This window comes from Pelobates fuscus, chromosome 1 (genome assembly GCF_036172605.1).
Source record: "Pelobates fuscus isolate aPelFus1 chromosome 1, aPelFus1.pri, whole genome shotgun sequence".
In the NCBI taxonomy this organism is placed as follows: Eukaryota; Metazoa; Chordata; class Amphibia; order Anura; family Pelobatidae; genus Pelobates; species Pelobates fuscus.
Genome location: NC_086317.1, coordinates 217,758,815 through 217,780,774, shown reverse-complemented (window position 1 = coordinate 217,780,774; position 21,960 = coordinate 217,758,815). Strand labels below are relative to the sequence as shown.

The following is a 21,960-nucleotide window of genomic DNA, read 5'->3' as shown; positions in this document are numbered from 1 at the left end:
ACCCAGCCAGGAGTTCTAAGCAGTTTATGTGGAGGTTGGTTTCTCGTGAAGTCCAAGTGCCTCCTGTCGATCCGCCCTCGCCTGTGGCGCCCCAGCCCCAAAGGCTGGCGTCTGATTCCAGAATGATGTCGGGAGAATTCCCGAAGATGGCTCGGCCGTTCCAAGCCTCCATGCTGTCCAACCACCATCCGAGTTCTTCCTTGATTTCTTCCGTTACCGGAATGTTCTGGTCGTAGGAAGGGTTCTGGCGAAGAAAGGAGGCTTTGAGATGTTGCATCGCCCTGTAGTGTAGTGGGCCTGGGAAGATCGCCTGAATCGAAGCGGACAGTAGGCCCACTATCCGAGCTAGGGTGCGGAGGGGGATGGTGTGGCAGCGGATGACCCTGCGTAGTTCCTTCTTGATGGCTGTGATCTTCGAGCCTGGGAGTCGTAAGGTGCTGGTCCTGGAGTCTATCTCGAAGCCCAGGAATTGAATCGTCTGAGTTGGGGATAGTTCAGATTTTTGGTAATTTACCACGAAGCCTAGGGACGTCAGGAGTTGAATGGTATATCGTGTGTGTTGCCTTAGACTGTACCTGTCTGAGGAGAACAGTAGCAGGTCGTCCAGGTATATAATGCACCGAATTCCTTGCGTTCGTAGTCGTGATACAACTGGTTTGAGAAGCTTTGTGAAGCACCACGGTGCTGAGCTGAGGCCGAAAGGGAGGCATGTGAACTGCCAGGGTTGGTTTTGCCATAGGAATCTGAGGAATTGACGGCAAGATGTGTGGACGGCGTCCTTGAGGTCTAGCCTCGTAAACCAGTCCCTGTCTTGTAGAAGATCTCTCAGAAGATGGATGCCCTCCATCTTGAAGTGCCTGTACATCACGAAAGCGTTGAGTCCCTTCAAATTTATAACCGGACGGAACTCCCCAGATTTCTTCTTTACTAGGAAAATGTTGCTGAAGAAACCCTGTCCGTCGTGAGCCGGTTCTATCGCCCCTTTCGTTTGGAGCTCTCGTAGTTCGTCGTCGATCAGACGGCGGTCCTCCTGGGAGCATTGAATGGGGTGCGGAGGAGTGAGTTGGTAGGGGGGTTCTACGAAGTCGATGACGTAGCCCCGAACTGTCTGGAGGATCCATGCGTCTGTGGAGATGGTTATCCATTCCTGAAAAGACAGAGCAATACGGCCTGCAGTATAAGGGGAAAGTGAAACAAGAGGCATGATGTTGCTTACCTGTGGGGAAGCGTGCTCTGCCACGGCTACGAGGTCCTCTGCCTCGGTCTGCTCCTCGGGTATAGGAGAATGGAGGTCTGGAGCCCACTTCTGGGTAGAAGGGCTGTGGTCTGTATGACCGGGGGCCAGAAGGCCAGAATCGGCTGGCTGCGCGGCCCCTGTAGCGGCCAGCCCGTCCAAAAACACCCCGACTGGGGTAACCTCTGAAGACTCGCTTCATGGATGTCTGAGCCTTATTCAGGGACGTAAAAATATTGACATGCTTGTTCAGCTCTTTTAAGAAGGGTTCCCCAAATAGTTTGCCCTGTGCCAACGGTCCCAGTTCTTTGGTGCCCAATTCCACCAGTTTTCCGTCAATACGGAGTAAAGCTGCCTTGCGCCTCTCAGAGGAGAGTGCTACGTTGGTATTGCCAACGAAACAGAAGCACCTTTGTGCCCATTCTCTGATGTCATGTGCCCATTCTTTGACCATGCTAGAGTCAAATTGATCGGCCCTAGTGAAAGCATCGTCTGCTAGGTATAGTATGCGGGAGAGCGGGCCGATGGCGTCCAGCAGTTTGTCTTGGACCCCGTGGAATCCCTTCTCCACGCCCCGTCGGGGGTCTCGGCCACCTCGGGACATAAAGGTGTTCATCACCTGGTCAAACTCCGGGGTTTGAGTAACATGGTCGGGAAGTGAGGGACGTGGGCATTCCGAGCGTAGACGGTTGCGCACCGTTTTATCCAGTGGTTTGCGAAGCCAGCGGTGCATAAATTGGGAGAGGTGGTCGGGGGGTGTCCAGTCCCCGGAGCGTGGGTGGCGGATATTGCGAGGGTCAAAAAGACGTTGCCCTGTGGGGTCTAGGATGGCCTCGTCTTCCTGGGTAGGAGCGAGGTCGTCTGGTAGCTGACTGTGATCTAGGAAGGTGCCTCGTAAGAGGCCCGTATGGGAGCCGGAGTCCGAGTCCCAATTGTCATCTTGCGGATCAGAGTCCGCGGCCTGCCACTCGTCTAGTACGGCCATAGAATGTGAGTGTTCTTCCCCCTCATCCGAGGAGTAGTGGGCAGGTGTGGGTGGGGTTGGTCTATGGCGTTTGGGTGCTTTACCCTTAGCTGGAGTATCGCCCGCTTTCTCACCTTTCCAGTGGCGTTTGGCGGGGCGAGGGTCTGCCAGTACGTGTGACTCTGAGGCCTCAGAGTCCTCGTCTTGAGGTAGCGTGAGCGTGGCCTTTTTGGGTTTGTCGGTAGATGCCGACATGACTCTGGACAGTGCTTTCTCCATAGAGGTGGAGATGGCTTCTGCAATCATGGACTGGAAGTCCGCAGGTGTTTGAGATGCTTCCATAGTGGTTATGGTGTTGGCACAGGGTAGATGGGCTAGGGGTCAGTAGATATAATATGCACTCAAAAGAGTAATAAGATCGGTAGTAACACCCCAGCAGGGTGTGATGTAGTGTAGGTACAAGTACCAATACTCGAAACCCCAGCAGGGTAAATTGGGTTTTCTTGCTGGGCCGCACCCAGAAATATATGTATAATAACTGAGAGGATGGCACGAAATCCACCTTAAAATTACATCAATATGGGGTTGGGATGCCCCTGTAGCATATACATATATGTAGGTGGCACGAAATCCACCTGATGGCAGCAGTGCATTAAGGGCTTCACCCTGTTGTAATAGATGGTGGCACAAAATCCACCCGGTCAGTGAGTAGGAATAGGAATAATAATAGCAGTGGACTCACCACTGAGGAAGCGCCAGCAGCCTCTTTATCCTACAGAAAACGTCTGTGACCCCTGCCTGAACAACAAAGGAGAGCTGAATATCGACGACTGGATGAGCTCTGCAGGCCGACACTGCGGAGATCGAGGAACTCCCAAAATGGCGGCCGTGAATCTCGCGAGACGCGAGATCCAAGATGGCCACCGGAACAAAAACCGGGAGAGAAGTTTCCCGGCGTGTCGGCGAACAGAATGCGGCTGGTGAGCCGCGAGGGAGTGCTAGGGAACAGGGTGAGCGTTACCCTGAGGGAGAAACAAGCTGGGGAGACAGCGAAAAACGAGGAACGAAAACGGAGGTATCCTGAGGGGAAAGTCTAACACATATACACATATAAACGTAAATAACGTAAAATAAACTTAAAATGAAAGGGGAAAAACCCCCCAGGATAGAAGGGAGAAGATTCCCAGAAGAAAACAGAATAAGGAAATCGAAAATTAGCATATAACATAGAGAATACAATCTAAATAAAAGGGAAGAGCCTGAAACTCTGACCTGTCTGCTGATGGAGCAGTAAAGAAAGAGGGGGAGGAGCCTCATCACTGTGAATACTATACCTCCTACTATTTTTTGATTGGTTAATGTTTTCACTCCTTTTCTTTACTGCTATTTGGAGTTAGTAAAGAGAGTTAATGCAAAATATGAAGCCTCCTGTCATGTGGTAAAATTGTAGCTTCTAAAGCCTGGAGGGAGTGTAATACCATCTGTATAGAATCTAGTAGTGTGATTCCATGTATGACACATACTGTGTAATGCCCCTTAAAGCTGGTGTTAAATCCAACCATACATTTAGCTCGTATTCCTTATCTAATTCACTTTCTGATTTAGTCATCGATTCAATCTTTTGTGTAGGCATTCCAGCCAATAGACCATAGCATATAAAAAAATTGCTCTTTTCAAGCAGGGTTCGAGAAATACTTTAAATGAGAGACATTTCTAGTTTATAAACACTCTCTCGCCCTGTCTGGAAAGGCCACACCTATCAATCACAGAGTCAATCATTTTCTCATGCATTAATTCGTCTGAACTGTCAAAATCATACTTGGTTTTATTTACTTCTTGTTGGTATTTTTTGATATGCTTTTTACTAGAGAGAAAAAACGTGATTTTTTTTTTTGCTGAAATTTTTTGAGAATGTAATAAGTAAAGGCTGAGTTTAATTTCCAAATAAAGTATGCTGTCATGGATGCTTTGTACTTGAAAGATTTGAGTAAATCACCATTGATATCCATAACAGCCCCTTTAATGCTTACTATCTGCGCTCTTGCAGACACTTATGAAAATAGCTGCCGACATGTACATGCATTTTAAACCATAACCAAGTCAGTAATGTGGACAAGTCATATAGATAACTTGTGAGAAAAAAATAAAGCAAAAATGCAACTCATGTTTAATCAAATATTCAAGAAGTTTGCTACTGGATGCAAATTGCGGGTAAGCTTCTCAAGCATTTAACTACAATTTGTAAACTACAGGCCGATATATGTGTAAAAAATTCAAAAACACGCAAAAAGGAACTTGCTCACTATTTACTACAGAGTGTAAATAGGGCTGTCTGTCAGCTATGTTTCCAGTTCAGCTACTTTGGCCTTAAATGTGAAATTCCCATTGAATTCCCACTTTAGTGAATAACAAATGTATGTGTGCCTGAACTACTATTGAATGTGGTCTGCAGCATTAGCAAACTTTTTAAATATATATATTTTTGGGGCAGGTGGATCTAGACGTCACATTACCAGGAGAAGGAGGAAGAGATCGTCCTTTCAAAGTTACTATTAAATTTGTCTCCAGGGTAAGCTGGCATTTGCTGCATGACGTCTTAACAGGGCGATCCCTGCCTGAACCCCTGGAACTGGACAAGCCAATTAGCACTAACCCAGTCCATGCAGTTGATGTGGTGCTACGACATCTGCCCTCCATGAGGTAAGCATCATTTCTAGTTTGGAAGGTAGAAAAAAATACAGTTGAAAAGCAAACTTTAATACTGTTTATTGTACGATCTTGATTCCGATAGTTGCCATATATCAAGGTAGTACTAATTTTAATTTTATATATATGATACACTTGATTTTTTTTTTTTTTGGGCTTACTTATAAACGCCTGGTGTTGAATTCTGTTTTGTATTCAATTCGATTTGAATGTTATATGATTGCATGTTTATTGTGAATGTTTCTTCTTCTTTGGATCACAGTATGACTAAAAATCTGGATTTTATATATTTCTCTGTACTTGTTCAGTTGTACTCTGTTACCTAGGAAGTCCATATGCAAGCACATTATTTCACATTCTTGTGGCATAATGGCAAAGTTCCACCATGTAATGATTACCAGACACCTTTGTTTTTCTGCTAATTCCCTATAAAGGCAGGTTTTGGTCATTACGTTTGCACCACAAATCTAGTGAATATACCCAGACTGCAGTAAGTTTTGTGTAATTACACCTTCATGGACTCTGGATTTCAGTTTGCCAGGGCTTGTATTTTAGTCCTGTGCATGGATATGTTAGCCACAATGCAATGGTTTTATTTTGAAAATTATTTTACTAAAGGGACATTGTAGGCACCAAAAGAGCAGTTTTGGTGTATAGATGGCGCCCCTGCAGTCTTACTGCTTCATTCTCTGACATTTAAGCAGTTTAATCACTTTGTTTATATAGCCCTAGTCACTGCTCTTTATGGAGTTACACCGCATTCCTAAACACTTCCTGTAAAGAGACATCTGATGTTTACACTTCCTTTATTGTAAATTCTGTTTAACTTACAATTTCTTATTACCTGCTCTGTTAATAGGCTTCTAGACCCTGCAGGAGCCTGTGTTTGTGATTAGTTACATTTACAGAGCAGGAGATTTAAAAAAAAAAAAAAAAAAAAAAAAAGTCTAAAGCAAGTTGGCATCTGATTAAAAATTAAACCATGTTTTCCTTGCAGGCTGTGTCGGTCACAGCCAGGGAAGATGTGGCAAGGGCTACGTAAATAGAAACTAAAGTGATTTAACTGAAATGGCAGATAGTTGAGCAGGGATATATGACCTTTACATTCAAATAACTTTAATGAGCCAAAGTTGCTTTGATGCCTATAGTATCCCTTTAGGTCCCTAAACTTCTACCACTTATGAAATCTTCATGTGGCACCTGTCCATTTTACTCTTTGTATTGTAAATGTATTACAATAAAGTGTTTTAAGTACACAAAGATACATACAAGATCCAGCTCTTTTAAACCGCAATTTTAAAGCACACAGAATGTAGCAGTTCTTCTAATTCTTTTTTTTTTCTTCTTCTTTTTTTTTTATATAAATAAAACCAATGGTCGTGTATGTGATCATACATTGCATAAACCTTCCACAACGTCAATGTACCTTATTCTTGGGTAGCTCCTACTCTCTCAACCTAATGCCTGCTCTTATGAGATTTTTAATCCACTTACTTGGGAAATGCTTCCTCCTGGTACTCTGTGCAGTGCAATGTTAAATAGGGCCCTGGAATAATGCACCTGTGACAGGGAGTTGGCCTGGGTTTGGACCTGGATATCCATCCAAGAAGGCAGCATTCACCTGAACATTGACATGCTATAAGAGTGCTGCTGGATTCATTTCATAAAACATTCAAGATTGAGCGCACTCATTCGCTAAACAACAATTTTTCTCTTTTCAGGTACACACCTGTGGGACGTTCTTTCTTCTCTGCTCCTGAAGGCTATGATCATCCTCTGGGAGGTGGGAGAGAAGTATGGTTTGGTTTTCATCAATCTGTTCGTCCTGCCATGTGGAAAATGATGCTAAACATTGACGGTGAGTTTTTTTTTTGGGGGGGTTGGTTAAGCTCTTAAACTTCTGATCATCTATTCTAAAGTTGAAATGAATATAAACCGTTTTGGAAAATTGAGTCAAAATTATTTACACAATTTTATACTTTATTATTTTTTTAAGGTGGTAAAGCTAATTTGCCAACATGTATCTGTAGGGTCTATGAATTGAATGTTTGTGTTTCAAAGGAAATGCAATGCTGAAAAAACACGTAATCTTAACTGAGTTGTTTTGGTGCATAGATGCTGTGTCCCTCTCCCTCTGTTGGACAAAGTTCTTCCTCTTTGTGATGCTGAATGTGAAGACTTTGGTTTTTAAAGGTCTTTACACACAGCATGGTGATGGCCCAACGCTTTGGATTCAATGCTTCACTGTGAGAAGCATTTAAAGACGCTCAACAATTGTTGTGCGTCCGACTACTGTCCCCAACTCTTCTAGCTTCTCTAGGACTGTTCAAAAGTTATCATAACTGATTTAAGTTGGTGTCTGGGAGTGTTTTAAACTAATTGAAATATGTGAACATTTAAAATAAATTCAGTTCTGGATAGTAGTGATGGCCAGGGTTGCAGATCATTGCTAATGCGGAAATTAACTTCTGGATTATCAGTGGATGTAGAGGCGACAGTTTAGTTTCTTTTTGTTTTGTTTTTACCCCTGGTTAATATAATTCAGCATTTTTGGAAAAATAAATAATAGAAGTACATTTCAGGAGGACTTCACCGAAGGACTGCTTGGTGCTATTGTGCAAAGGGTGCCCCCCCCCCCAGATCCCCTCCATCATTTATAAAGGAATAATTGGTAACACTTCAAGTCCCACACAAGGTACTTTTAGTGTCTGACTCACTCCTTCCTGACTCAACCCCCATCATAAAAACGTGAATAAGTAGTTTCCAATTAAATCAAATTCCCTACATACCTAGGTCTGTAGTCAAAGCTTCTGCATTTTGTGCAGCCAATTGATACAGTCAACAAGCATCTCTGCCTTTTTCTTTGTATATCAAAGCTCTGGAATAGATCATCACAGTACTTTGTTATAGTTGTCCAAGCTGGAGAACATTAATTCATAATGAGATCTGAACTAAAACATTAAAGGAATGCTTTAAAATTATACATATATTATGTGATCAGATATATTACTTGTTAGGTTTAGATTAGTGGCTGCTCCCCTTTTATTTATAAAAAAAAACAAGTAAACTTGCCTTTAATCCAGCGCTAAGACAGTCTTTTCACAGCAATCTGATCTGCCTAATATGAGATCCTTAATCATAACCTTTGCAGCAGATGCTGCACATAGAAAAAACATTGAGGTGCTTGTGTGGCAATCACTGTGATCTGCCAATCTAATGCTTCTCTGTAAAGCACAAACTCCAGTGCATTCAGTGGTCTCTCGTTATATCATACTGTTCTTGAATGGTTTTCTGTTAAATTTGTGGGATGGAACCTGGGGAGCTATAAATGATTGGGTTGCATATTTTGCAATAAGTTTTCAGACCAGAAAGTTACTCACTTAAAAGGGGCACTTGAAGCAAAGAATGGGAGCTTATAATGGGATTCTATAACTTTGATTGAGAGTGCTTTTAAGTATGCAGTAGTCAGACTGTATTGTAAACGGCTAAATGTTGTGGAAGGACATTTCACTTCGAATGTAGAACCCAATATTAAACGTATATAAAAATAGCACAAGTGCAATGTAATTAGGCCTCTGGATCGTCCTCTTGTGTTTTCACATGCTCATTCATCCATGCTGGCTAATGTCAGATTCCTGATGCTTGTTATGTGGAAATTTTAGTAATGACCACAGTTGTTTTTAACATAAAATAACATGTGGAATTATATCATTTGAAAATAGCTAATGGGTGTTGGCACAGAGTGCTTATGTATAGCATGCCACAATATTTCACAACACAGGTTTTAAAGGGTTACTCCATACCCTTTCTGACACTAAACTGCCTTTTGATGAACAAGGCAAAAAAAAAAAAAAAGCTTTAAACCTAATCTGTTATCCCTGCACTTGTGTGATCTTATCATAGGCTTCTGGTGCTCCTGAATGTGCAGTGTTTAATGCACAAATGCTGCACATTCAGACTTCCTCCACCATGACCACTTCAAATCTCAATGGTGGTTGGAGTAACACTTTAGAGATGGTTAACAAACAAAGGAGAATGTGGTTTAAGAGATGACTGTGTCCCTGCTCAAATGAGTTTACAATGCAAAGGGAAGTTTGCTATTTATTTGTATCAGTTAGATTTACGAGTCTAAGTTAGGAGCACGTTATCCCATGCAGCAGTCATATTAATTTAAGGAAGACCATTTCTGTGCGAGAAAGTTGGGTAATGGGAGGTGGGTGGCGTTAAGGGGAAAACAATTGTGCTTTAAGGTATGACGGCACTACTTCTTTGATAAACTGATTTATCCCCACCTGAATGGGTGAACCTTTTTTTTATTTTTTTATTCTTTATTTTGGTTGTGCACAGGATGAACAAACAGCCGGCTTGTGCCACAACAGCGACATCCGGTAGAATAGGTGAACATTGGTATTACATGTTATGGCATTTGATATACAGGCACATTTTTATAGTATTTATATGATCTCTAGAACAGTAGTTTAGATTCACGTTTGGTTTTGAATATGGTAGCATAATGCACATGTCATGGAGAAATAGGTAAATAAGAGACATAGGAGGAGAGCATGGCTTGTGCATAAGAATGTACATATAAGGTTAAGTAATAATAAAATAAAATTAACAGGATAACAGTACTCATTACTAGCGTGTATGTGTTAGTGAGTTGCATGCTGTAGTCTAGGAGTGTGTAACACATAATGATTATTAGGTTAGGCACATCTGAAGTTTACATGCTATGTTCGTCTGGGGTTATGATTGCAGGCACAACTATGTATATTAGTTCAAAGTAATGTTCCAAGGCACAGTTTTCTGGCATTTATATAGCATAGGATAGTCCGGTGTGATGGCTACGGGTTTGGAAACCCAGGTCAACCTATGCCAGTCACCAACATAGCCGAGCCTCGCCATGGGAGGTATAGTGGTGGACCCGAAAGTGCAGCAGTAGCCATATAGCGTGTGGGGGTTTCCCCCGGTACCTCCAGCGCTTTAAACAGGGTTGCTGCACCGCTGTTGCGTGTTCGGCGTCCTTTGAGTGTCGAGTGCTTGCTGGATTCGGGTCCCACGCCGAAGGTCTGTTTCAGCTGAGTAGAGCTTCGTCGTCCTGGGGGTGGGAATCCTCCCTTGCCCCGGAGCCGTGAGAGAGTTGGTGCTCGTAGGCCACGAGCCTGGGAGCCTGTGCGGCCCAGGGTCGCCCCTTGCAGGGTGGTGTGGGGCGCGTTAGTCGGTCGCTTGCGATGTCGGTGTGCTTCTCTCCACCATTGTGGCCGGCACCTCTGGGGCATGCCCCCATTTGCTCTTGGCCCGGAAGGGGTCTGGACTTGAGAATTCGGAGCTTGGGTCTTGGAGTTGCCCTAGTGAGTATTCCCAGTCCTCCGTCCGCTTCCGGCTCTGACCCCCGTGGGGGTTTTCCGACGTGGTGCTTCAGACGGCATGAGAGCCTCTAATTTGGCCCAGAAGCAGTCGATAATGATTGTAATAGTCTTTGGTGTGGTCATCGGCTTCTGTTATGGTATGGTGAGTACGTTGCTTGTCCGACACTCTTGTGTCGGGATGATCCGCCATCTTTGGGGGCCCCCTTCTCCGCTTTGTTTTGGGAGGTCGTCGTGCCTGATGCTTGGCGCGGAGTCTGGAACACTCTGTCTGGCGGGGACCGAGATATCCCCCATCGGTCCATGGGGGGGGGGGGGGTGAGTGCGTTTCTCTCGCTTGATGTGGTCGGCATCTGGCGGGAAGGTGGCCGTCCGTCCCCTGTGCTGCTGCTAGGCCTCATGTTGCTGCTGCGGTTCCCTGTCGAGTTAGTTGCCATGGGTAATATCGGCATATCCACGGCTGCTTCCTCCGTACAATCTTTATTTTTATTTGGAAGTGTGTAGGTATAAACACCTGCTTCTGTCTAACAGTACAACAAATATATTTCAGAAGTACAGGCATGTTGAAGTATATACAGAGAATACTGTCTGACAACTTGGTTCACATTTGGCCCATCAATTATCATATTTTTTTTTTTTCAGTTTCTGCGACTGCCTTTTATAAAGCACAACCTGTTATCCAGTTTATGTGTGAAGTTCTGGACATCCATAACATCGACGAACAACCACGAGCTCTGACAGATTCTCATCGGGTAAAATTTACAAAAGAAATTAAGGGTAAGTGAAAGATTGTTTGCAGGTGACTTTATGTGCTCAATTACTATTTTCCTTCAAGGTGGAATCGTAACTGTCACATGACAGGATTGTTGATCTTATGCCTATTTTCAACAAAATTATGGATTTGTGGTGTGTGATAAACAAAATGTAAATGAATTTCTAGATCATGCCACTGCAGTCTCACTGCTCAAGTCTCTGCCATTTAGGAGTTAAATAACTTTGTTTATACTGTCCTAGTCACACCTACCCTGCATATGACCTACAGTGACACATTTCCTGTAAAGAGAGATTTAATGTTTAAGCTGTCTTTATTACACAGTCAGTTTAATATAGAATTTATCTGCTTTTAAATATCCTGAAGGAGCCTGCTTTGTGTGACTCAGGGTTTTGACATTTTAAAATAAGCACAGTGCGGTCACATGTAAATTATTTTTATTTATTTATTTGTTTTTTTTCTTGTTGGCAATGTGAGTCAGCCAGGGCAGGTGTGGTTAGTGCTGCATAAACAGAAACAAAAGTAACTGAATTCCTAAATGGCGGAAAGGGGACCTGATCTATACTCTAAAATTGATTCATTAAACTTAAGTTATTTTGGGGATTAGTTTCCCATTAATGTTAAAGGGGATACTATAGTCATCAAATCAACTTTAGCTTAATGAAGCAGTTCTGGTATATTGATGATGCCTCTGCTGTCTCACTGCTCCATTCTCTGCCATTTAGGAGTTAAGTCACTCTGTTTAGGCAGCACCGCCATGCATGTGACTTACCCAGGCTTCCTAAACACAGTAAAATGCATTTATTGCAAGTTCTGTTTAATTTCGAATGTATCTCCTGCTCTGTTAATAGCTTGCTAGACCTTGCATGAGCCTCCAGTGTGTGTTTAAAGTTCAATTTATAGAGCAGGAGATAAAAACTTAGTAAGAAAGTTAACATTTGATTGTTTTCATGCAGGTTGTGTCTGTCGCAGTCAGGGGAGGTGTGGCTAAGACTGCATAAACAGAAACAAAAGTGATTTAACTCCTAATTGGTAGAGATTGAACAGTGCAACTTCAGAGGCATGATCTATAAAAAAAAAAACTGCTTGATTAGGCTACGGTTGTTTTGGCGATTAGTGTACCTTTAAGTGTGTGTGCCTGTAATACATGCTAAATGTTTATATACTGTTATTTTGGTGAATGGAAAATTGAGTTACACATTTAAGCATTCTTCTGATAAACACTTGTTGAATATTTTAGCTCTTTCTATTCACTTTACTTAAAGGAACACTAAAAAAATGAACTACTAAATTAACCCTCCTCCACCTGTATGTAGTAGCCTTTTGCTATTGACTCATTGGCTGAGAACAATCAACTGATACCACCAGCCTATAAGCAGGAAGGGTCTATGCAAGCTTCTGGCTCTCAAAAGAAGTGACTGGCAGGCTCTTGGTTAGAATTTAAAATGCTGGCAAACAATTTGACTATTTATATTGTTGCTCCAGGGTGCTTCTGGCACCATAACCACAATGGTCCACTGTAGTTATTGTGGTGTTTGGAGTGTTCCTTAAGTAAAACGCACAGGTTTTCATAATCCCAGACTGGCAAAACATGGAGAGCGCAAGAGAGAAACATGCATACACCCCCCCCCCCCCCCCCCATTAGAAATGGAACAGTCCAGTACAACTTTAGATACCTACCAGTCTTCTAATTTTTTATTTTCTCTCCTTTTGCTAGCAGTGACCTCTCTCCCCATCTTCTTCTTTTAAAGCTCATTTGTCATCCCAATCAGTTTGTGACCCTTGGTTTGTCATTTATTCTGGACCCCTAATTTCTCTACCTAAGTTTGACTGCTATCACACTTTCATGTCCTGCATCCCTAGTTTCAGAATTTCTCTAACCATTTAATCCACCCTGGTTTGTGTCCCCTGTCTTGCATGATGCCTATTGTATCCTTTTTAGTTTGCACAGGCAAATCTGTTCTGGAAGCATACTGAAGAACTCAATACGCAGTGACGTCAGTGCGCAGGCCACCTATGTTTGTACAGTGGGCTTTTTATAGGCAACTATAGTTGGGAATGGATATATTGCAGAGCTTGACTAACAGGGGCCTATCCTGGGTCTCTGTTTCCAATACTGGCTGTACCATCCTTGGGTGATCCAGCATTAGACATGCATTACTTTTGTGCCTCAGAACTGAGGTGGTCGGTGGTAGTTTTGCAGTCTGTCAGATGACAACCTTTTGCTTTGCCACAACAAATATGCTTTCATTGACCAAAGTAACGGGACATATTTTATGGTATGGTATTCAATGTACTTTCTTTTCTTCACTTTATTTTAGATAAAAAAAATTCTCTCTTTTTAAATAAAATTTGAACTATATAATCTTTAGTACTTACTTTGTAAACCAATTTAACTATACTGCCTCTACTCTTGATCAACATTCACAATGTCTACTTACTTGGTGTATGAGCAGTAGGTTTACATCCTCTGTAATTCGGTAATGCAGCTGAATTAAGTGCTTTTTATTTTCTGACGGTGTGACCTTTTGTATGCTTGGCACAGGACTGAAGGTCGAAGTTACTCATTGTGGAACAATGAGAAGAAAGTACCGTGTCTGCAATGTGACCAGGAGAGCCACCAGCCATCAAACGTAAGGCCCATCCTATTCCGTTCCCTGCTTATTATGATAATAAAGATACCAGTATCTGATAAGTCAAAACATAGAATAGTAGATATTTAGATTTTTAGATGATTAGGTACTTTAAAGGGACTCTCTAGACACTATAGGCATTCATTGAAGTGGTCTGGGTGCAGTGTCTCTGTTCCCTTTACCCTGCAATGTAAAGCATTGCAGTTTCAGACAAAGGTGATTTTAACAATTTATTCACCGGTGGGGGAACACTGCGGAAGGAGGACACAAGTGATAAAAACATTTGAGAATTTTTTTTAAATGGAAAGCCAATAAACATACTGTGGCACTGTGATAAATGTTGAAATTTGCTCCCCTTCCTCTCCTTTCCCTTTGCGACAGATTTTACAATGATGCCAACGGTTATAGATTCATGAAGAGACACATCTGTACAAATGCACATGCAGGAGCTGGCATCTACAGTGCAGACAAACATTTGTGCATTTAATGTGTACAGCTGCTTGAATACCTATTAGGTTTTCTTGTGAAAGTACTACGGTCAGGGTTGTGTAGCATGTGGTCATCTGGTTTAGGTGTTCCGAAAAGCCTCCCATATTTAGATCCAGTTACTCCCTTTGTATTTGAAATGTGTTCTTTCTCTACAGCTTCCCTTTACAGTTAGAGAACGGACAGACGGCAGAAAGGACAGTTGTTCAGTACTTTAAGGAAAAGTATGGCCTACAGCTAAAGTACCCTCATCTGCCCTGTTTACAAGTTGGACAGGAGCAGAAACACACATACCTGCCTCTAGAAGTAAGTAATACAATATTGACTTAAAGCTTAGTGGTTGAGTAATGTATGAGCTACATCCAGGCACTGTGCCATTCAGAGACCGGATCACACATCATTTTACCACATTATTACTGTTCAGCATTGAGTGTAATTTGTATTTTGAAAAGTGTTTTAAAATCATATTCATGATGGTGAAAATATGCATCATCTTAAATCCTCTCCTAAAGGACTACACAATATTCTTCAACCCAGAAATCAACCATACCGACTTGGTAAGCTAATTTAATCACTTCATTACACACAACACTATTTAAAAATTATATTACACACAAATATATGCATGCAATATTTATTTAATTAACACACAACTCCGAATGTAACCCCAAATAAAGATAAGTGGAGCAGTATTATTTAGTGGAAATTCCCCACACCAAAAAAAGGTTATCCTTGTATGTCTATAAGCGGCACCTTCAATCACTCAGCCAACTCAGTGATACATATATTGAAAAAAATTGGATAATTTCAATGGTAGTAAAATGCCCACACTGAATGAAATCTTGAATAGAATTTTCCGGATACATATATTCAAACCCATATCTGCAAACATTGCAGTTATTTATCGGCCCCCTGGTTCTCCTCGTCTCTCTTCCTTGACCATATTGCTGCCTGGCCTCCTTCCTTTCAAGGGTTATCACATCCCTAAGTCTCAGTGATTTCAACATTCCCATTAACCCACCCTTGTCCTCAAAACGTATTTGAATCCCCTCCTTCTTTGGGCTATCGCAATGGGCTATTCTCCCACACATGTAGCTGGCAGTACCCTAGATCTTATTATTTCAAATGCATGCTCAGTCTTCAATCTCTGTAATACTCAATTTTCTCTATCAGACCACCACCTCCTATCATTTGTTCTTGAGTGCCCGCACACCCAATATCCTAAACCTAACTCCACTCATGAATTCTCTTGACCTCCAGCAGCTCTCGACTGATATCCATTCTGAACTCTCATCCATCCCTACCCTCTCCTGTCTCTCTCTGGCGATCTCATATAATGCTACCCTCACCCCTGCGCTAGACGCTGCAGCCCCGCTCCAAGCACACACTTCAAGGAGGACGAGCCTCCAGCCGTGGCACAGTAAGTCAACCCGCTACCCGCAGAGATGCTCCCGTTCATCTGAATGCTGCTGGAGGAAGTCTCGCACTGTGTCAGACTTTCAACACTATAAATTAATCTTTCATTCATACAGCGCAGCCCTCACCCTTGCTAAACAGTCCTACTTTTCTTCTCTCATTAGTCCATGCTCCCGCAATCCTTGGCATCACTCTCTTCTTCGCCCTGCTGTGGCCACCCCGCAAACTAATCTTTCAGCTGATAGCTTTGCATGTTACTTTACTGACCAGATTAAACAGTTAAGGAATTAATTATTTCCCGCCTTCTCCCCTCTCTATCTTAACCTCAGTTGGACTATACCATCCCTACCCTCCACGCCTTCTCTCCATTTACTGAACATGAGGTGGCTGCACTTCTGCTTTCCTCTTGTCCCACCACGTGTCCGCTCCATCCCATCCCGTCCCACCTCATCAAATCTCTCGCCCCTTGTCTGGTGCAGTCATTAACGCACATCTTCGACTGCTCTTTCTTCTGGTGTTGTCCCAGCTCCCCTTAAACATGCTACTACTGTACCTGTCCTCAAAAAGCCATCTCTTGACCTTACTTCCCCTTCCAACTATTGTCCCATATCCCTGCTCCCTTTCTCCTCAAAGCTTTTGGAAAGACTTGTCTTTACCTGTGTCTTGTTTCCTCAACTCCAACTCTCTTCTTGACGGTCTTCAGTCTGGATTCCGCCCCCTCCACTCCAGAGACTGCTCTGACTAGAGTTACAAATTATCTAATTGCAGCTAAATCCAAAGGCCACTACTCCATACTACCGTATATACTCGAGTATAAGCCGACCTGAATATAAGCCGAGGCCCCTAATTTTACCCCCAAAAATTGGGAAAACGTATTGACTCGAGTATAAGACTAGGGTGGGAAATGAAGCAGCTACTGGTAAATTTCTAAATAAAATTAGATCCTAAAAAAATTATATTAACTGAATATTTATTTACAGCGTGTGTATGTAATGAATGCAGTGTGTATATGAATGCAGTGTGTGTGTATGCAGTGTGTATGAGTGCAGTGTGTATATAATGAATGGAGTGCAGTGTGTGTATATGAGTGCAGTGTGTGTATATGAGTGCAGTGTGTGTATATGAGTGCAGTGTGTGTGTATATGAGTGCAGTGTGTGTGCAGTGCAGTGTGTATAATGAATGCAGTGCAGTGTGTGTGTATGAGTGCAGTGTGTGTGTATATGAGTGCAGTGGGTGTGTATATGAGTGCAGTGTGTATATAATGAATGATGAGTGCAGTCAGTGTGTATGCAGTGTGTGTATAATGAATGTGTGTGTGTGTGTGTGCGCAGAGCATTGGTGGGGGTTGGGCATTTTATTAATTATTATTTAATTATTATCTTACATTTTTTTGTTTTTTTTAGGTAATTTTTTTTATTTTATTATTAATTGTATTATTTTTTTTTGTTATTATTTTAATATTTTTTTTTCTTATTTGTTTTATTAATATTTTTATTTTTTCGTCCCCCCTCCCTGCCTGTTAGCTGGCCAGGGAGGGGGGCTCTCACTCCCTGGTGGTCCAGTGGATGGGCTGTAGGAGGGGGGCTGGCAGGAAGCTGTAACTTACCTTCACCGCAGCTCCTGTCAGCTCCCTTCTCTCTCCTCCGTCCGTGCAGCTCCCAGGTCGGCTTCCTCTGCAACTCTCGCGGCCGCGCGGAGCGTTGCCACGGTAACCCGTGGCAACGCTCTGACCCCGCGGCTCTCGCGAGAGTTGCAGAGGAAGCCAACCTGGGAGCTGCACGGACGGAGGAGAGAGAAGGGAGCTGACAGGAGCTGCTGTGAAGGTAAGTTACAGCTCTGCCAGCCCCCCTCTCCCCCCAGTCTGTATTATGGCAATGAAAATTGCCATAATACAGACACTCACTCGAGTATAAGACGAGTGGGAGTTTTTCAGCACAAAAAATGTGTCTTATACTCGAGTATATACGGTAATTCTTCTTGATCTCTCTGCTGCCTTTGACACTTTTGATCATGGCCTCCTTCTCCTAACTCTTCAATATCTTGGTTTCTGTAACACAGCCCTCTCATGGTTCTCCTACTATCTCTCCCAACGCTCCTTCAGTGTCTTTTTCCAACACCTCTCCTCGTCCTGTCTCAGTTGCTGACGACACCCAGATATACCTCTCTTCCCTGCTGACATACGTGTCACCAATTGCCTTTCTTCTATCCCTGAGTGGATGTCCTTATGCTTTCTAAAAACTCAATCTCTAAAACTGAGCTTCTTTTCCCCCCCCTCATAATCCTGATCCTCCTCCTTTGCTTTCCCTGCAAGTTGATGGTACTTGCATCAGTCCACCGGTCACCGGTCTGCTCAGCTGTCCTTACAGCACTAGATTACTCCTGATGATTTTGCCGGTTCCTTCTGTGTTACTCCGTCCACCGCCTTGCGTCTATGCATTTTGCCGGTTACTTCTGGCTTCCTCAGGACATAATGCTGCTTTCTCCTTCTTGGAGAAGGGCCTTTAAGAGCGCAAATGGTAATGATCCGATTCCCTTCCTTGGTGCGTTTGCCAATCCTTCAGTTACATATTGCCATATGACTGCGTTTTTTTAGTCCATGTTCACAAATAATACATCAGTGGTGAATCACCACAAGTTAGCAGGGTGAATTAGTCATAATTCGTTCGTACTTGAGAACAGAAATATTTAGTTTATTATTGCACATACACATATATTGCACATCATTGTTTAACTTGATAAAAGAAAGTCTCCGCTTAGGTTTATATAGTAACAAAAATTTACCCAGCTCAATAAAAATACCATATGTATGTCCATACATAATCTGTTTTAAAAATATTTAAAAAAAATTTACTTTGAACAAAGAAAAAAAATATCAGCAATTCCATAAAAATTATTGAAGATGAAATCATTTAATTTAAATATAGATGGAAATAAAATATTTTAATTCAAAATCTTTATTTAGTACAAAGCTTTTGATTAAAATCACCCCCTCCCGCCTCCCTTTAATCCTTAGAATACCTATAAAATCTAACAATGTAAAATCCACATTATGATCATCCCTAAAGTGCAGTGATACTTGATTCTGTGATCTTGATCCTAGTGCGCATTAACCTAGTGGTATGCCCTATATAGTTGAGCCCACATGGACACGTAAGCATGTATGCAACATTTTGAGAATTAAAAGTTATTCCATCTCTAATAGTATACATATTAGCAGTAAATTCTCTAAAGCCTTTTTTTCCCCTTTGTATTTTGCGTTCTAACTACCACATTAAAAAAAATAATAATAAAAATTCATATGAATCCAAAGTTTTTTGTTGGTTTTTTTTTTTTTTTTATATATTGTCCAGAGGTTTCTCTATAATATTATCTGTTAAATGTTTTCATTTGGCTACCTCCCTGTATTATCCTTGGTTTTGGTGGTAAAATTTCCTTCAGGATCGGGTCTCTTGGTAATAAATGCCAGTAATTGTTATATTTCTTACTTTGTTGTGACCTTCGGAGAATTGACAAATAAAAGGAATTCCATTGCTAAACTTCTCTTTTATTTTTATAATCTAGTAACTTTCTTTGATCCATTGTTTGTATGTCTTTGGTAGCTGTAATTAAAATATTTTAACTCTAACCTCTATCTTTAAAATCCTGAATCACTCTCCTACGTTTGTGTGCATACATTGATAAGCTACTAAATTAAAACCTGCCCAACAACATGTAGGTCCCCCTTGTGCTGCCAAAACAGCCCTGATGCATCACGGCATGGTTCCACAAGACCTCTGAAATTGTCCTGTGTTATCTGGCACCAAGACATAAATAAAATTATTTAACTCCTAAATGAGAGTACTGAGACATCAAGAGCACACCAAATCAAACTGTTGGTTGTCACTCAGTACACAGAAATGGAGCGAAGAAAGTTTTACAAACATACCAGGTACCTGTGATTTCAGTAAAATTCACACTTGGTTTTTGATTACTTTATCTATGTATATGATGTTTGGAATGGCTTTCTAACACTGCCATTGCAGGTGGACATAAAACCCACAAACAACTTTTAGTTTCATTGTGTTTCTGATGTCTGCTGTTATAGTGCATTGCTATTCTGTAAATGTATAATATTTTGTATAGTTTCCTTTTTTTCTTCTATGATTTAAGTTATGCCTTTAGATATTATTTTTCACTTTCAATTTCTATATTTTCAGGTCTGTAACATTGTGGCTGGCCAGCGATGCATCAAGAAGCTGACTGACAATCAGACATCCACCATGATCAAGGCTACAGCCAGGTCTGCTCCAGACAGGCAGGAGGAGATCAGCCGGCTGGTGAGTGTTGCGTCTCAGTACCTTTTTATTTAAAATAATTGTAAGTTACCTTAAACTTGTAGGCAACAATCAAATAGAAATGCTTTGAGGTAGGATTTGATTTTAAATAGTGGTTTTAAATCACTAGTCAATGAGATTCAATTTAAACGATGATATTCGAATCTTGGTTGTTATCTTTAGTATTTTCAATCAGCTAAAATAATTCATGCTTAGAATAATAACCTTTCTGATTATATATCAGAACTGATTTTGTTCTATACCATTTTAAATACATAGATGCTGTTATTATTGCAAGGAGAACCATGTCCTTTTATATTTAGTGAACTACTTAAATTGTGTTATTTAGCTAAAACAATAGTTGTATTTCGTTAAACTTTAGTGTTCACTGAAGATATTACCCAATATGTTGGGACGGGGTGTGGGGGGGGGGGGGGGGGGGGTGTGGGGGGCTTCTGAATAGCTGCAGAAAACTGCCAATCTCACTCTCAGTGAATAACTTTTTGTGCAAAGAATATGCATATTATTTGACCTTAGAAAGACTGGATCTCTGCCTCTCTGTATCTGCAGTTTCATATTGAAAAACTGCACACAGACTCCAAGCACCATGGTCACTTATAATCACTAAAGTCATTTGAGAGGGAAACCAATTCAGTGGCTGTTTAATATAAAGTTACTTCCTAATAGGAACTACTTTGAGCTGCTCCTTCACTGTCTCTGCTAATTCTCTTTTCAGGTTCGAAGTGCAAATTATGATGCTGATCCTTTTGTACAAGAGTTTCAGTTTCGAGTCAGAGATGAGATGGCCCACGTGACGGGGAGAGTACTTCCTGCCCCCATGTTACAGTATGGAGGAAGAGTATGTGAAATTTTGGTATTTTACCTTTTCTGCTACTAAAGAGATGCATCTCATTGTGATAACCATGATATTTTTTTGTGTTAATAGAGTAACAAATGTAATGTAAATTAAATCTATGTGGGAACCTTTATGCGCATATGTACCAAGAAGCTTACTTAAACAGTACTTCATTAAAATTAGTTTATGCCAGCGTAGTGAATTTATCATGATGATATTGTCTATGAAATAGAGGCCGTGCTGTGAACATGGGACCCTATTAAAAGGGTAGGGTGCATACATGTCGATCTGGTTGAGACTGGAATTGTTTGGCGTTTTTCTGAAACATTATGCAATACCCTGGGGTTATGGAATTTTTTATTCAAAATGATTTTAGTTGGTCTTTACTATGGGGCTAGACATGGGGGGAGAATTTGCTTTGATGCTAGGAGTTGGAGGTTTTGATTGGGTAAGTTGGCAAATAGCTAATTGCTAACCAAGACAGTTATTAGCTATATATATGAACTTCTCCTATCTAACTCCTCTCTGTTTAGTAGATTAGTAAACTGTGTTTCTATACATGCAAAGTCGAGGTTTCAATTGTGATTGGGTATGCTTGCCTACAAATGTATACTTCTGGTGACAGTTGTGTGAAAATAGTTATATTTGCCCAATGGGAGGCACAGTACACTAGAAGGATACAATATTCCACTTTGTGATTTAGCTGTACATCTCCCATCTGGTCTCCAGGGACACCTTTGCTACCCTTGATTTCTTTCTACCCTCTATTGGCTTCTCATTACACACTATGCTTACTTATTTTCATTTAGTTAGTCTTGCCTATGCTAGTGAACCCTCTAATGTGCCTATATTATCTACATACGTATTGCTTCAAGAAAAATAGCCTTCTTTATACCCACCCATCCCTCAACTATACAGATAGTTAAATTGATCTAACCTTTGGAACTCTGGAAAGTATATTGTAGTCAATATCTGAAGTGGTGCTATGTGGCAACTCATTTAATAAAACAATTTCTTGACACCTTTATGTGTTTTCTTCCTCTCTTTATCTTTAATATACCCATCTCTATACTTTCAAAGAGAGGAATTTTAGTATTACTCGGTACTTTGTAAATACATTTTATTTTGAGTTCATCTTGATTTTGTCCTACTGTTTCTGATATACTCCTCATTCATTAAGAATTAGTGTTTTAGTTGCTGGATACTCCCTTAT

General features: G+C 41.4%; 1 protein-coding gene across 1 annotated transcript in view; it reads left to right on the top strand.

Annotated features, from left to right (window-relative positions):
* AGO3 (argonaute RISC catalytic component 3) overlaps positions 1-21,960 on the top strand; it is a 76,844-nt gene that overhangs the window by 34,065 nt on the left and 20,819 nt on the right. Inside the window, exons 4-10 of the mRNA XM_063454724.1 lie at positions 4,690-4,898; positions 6,626-6,762; positions 10,913-11,047; positions 13,588-13,675; positions 14,320-14,467; positions 19,775-19,894; positions 20,628-20,750. Of these exons, the coding sequence (XP_063310794.1) occupies positions 4,690-4,898; positions 6,626-6,762; positions 10,913-11,047; positions 13,588-13,675; positions 14,320-14,467; positions 19,775-19,894; positions 20,628-20,750 (960 nt within the window). The remainder of the gene's footprint in view (positions 1-4,689; positions 4,899-6,625; positions 6,763-10,912; positions 11,048-13,587; positions 13,676-14,319; positions 14,468-19,774; positions 19,895-20,627; positions 20,751-21,960) is intronic.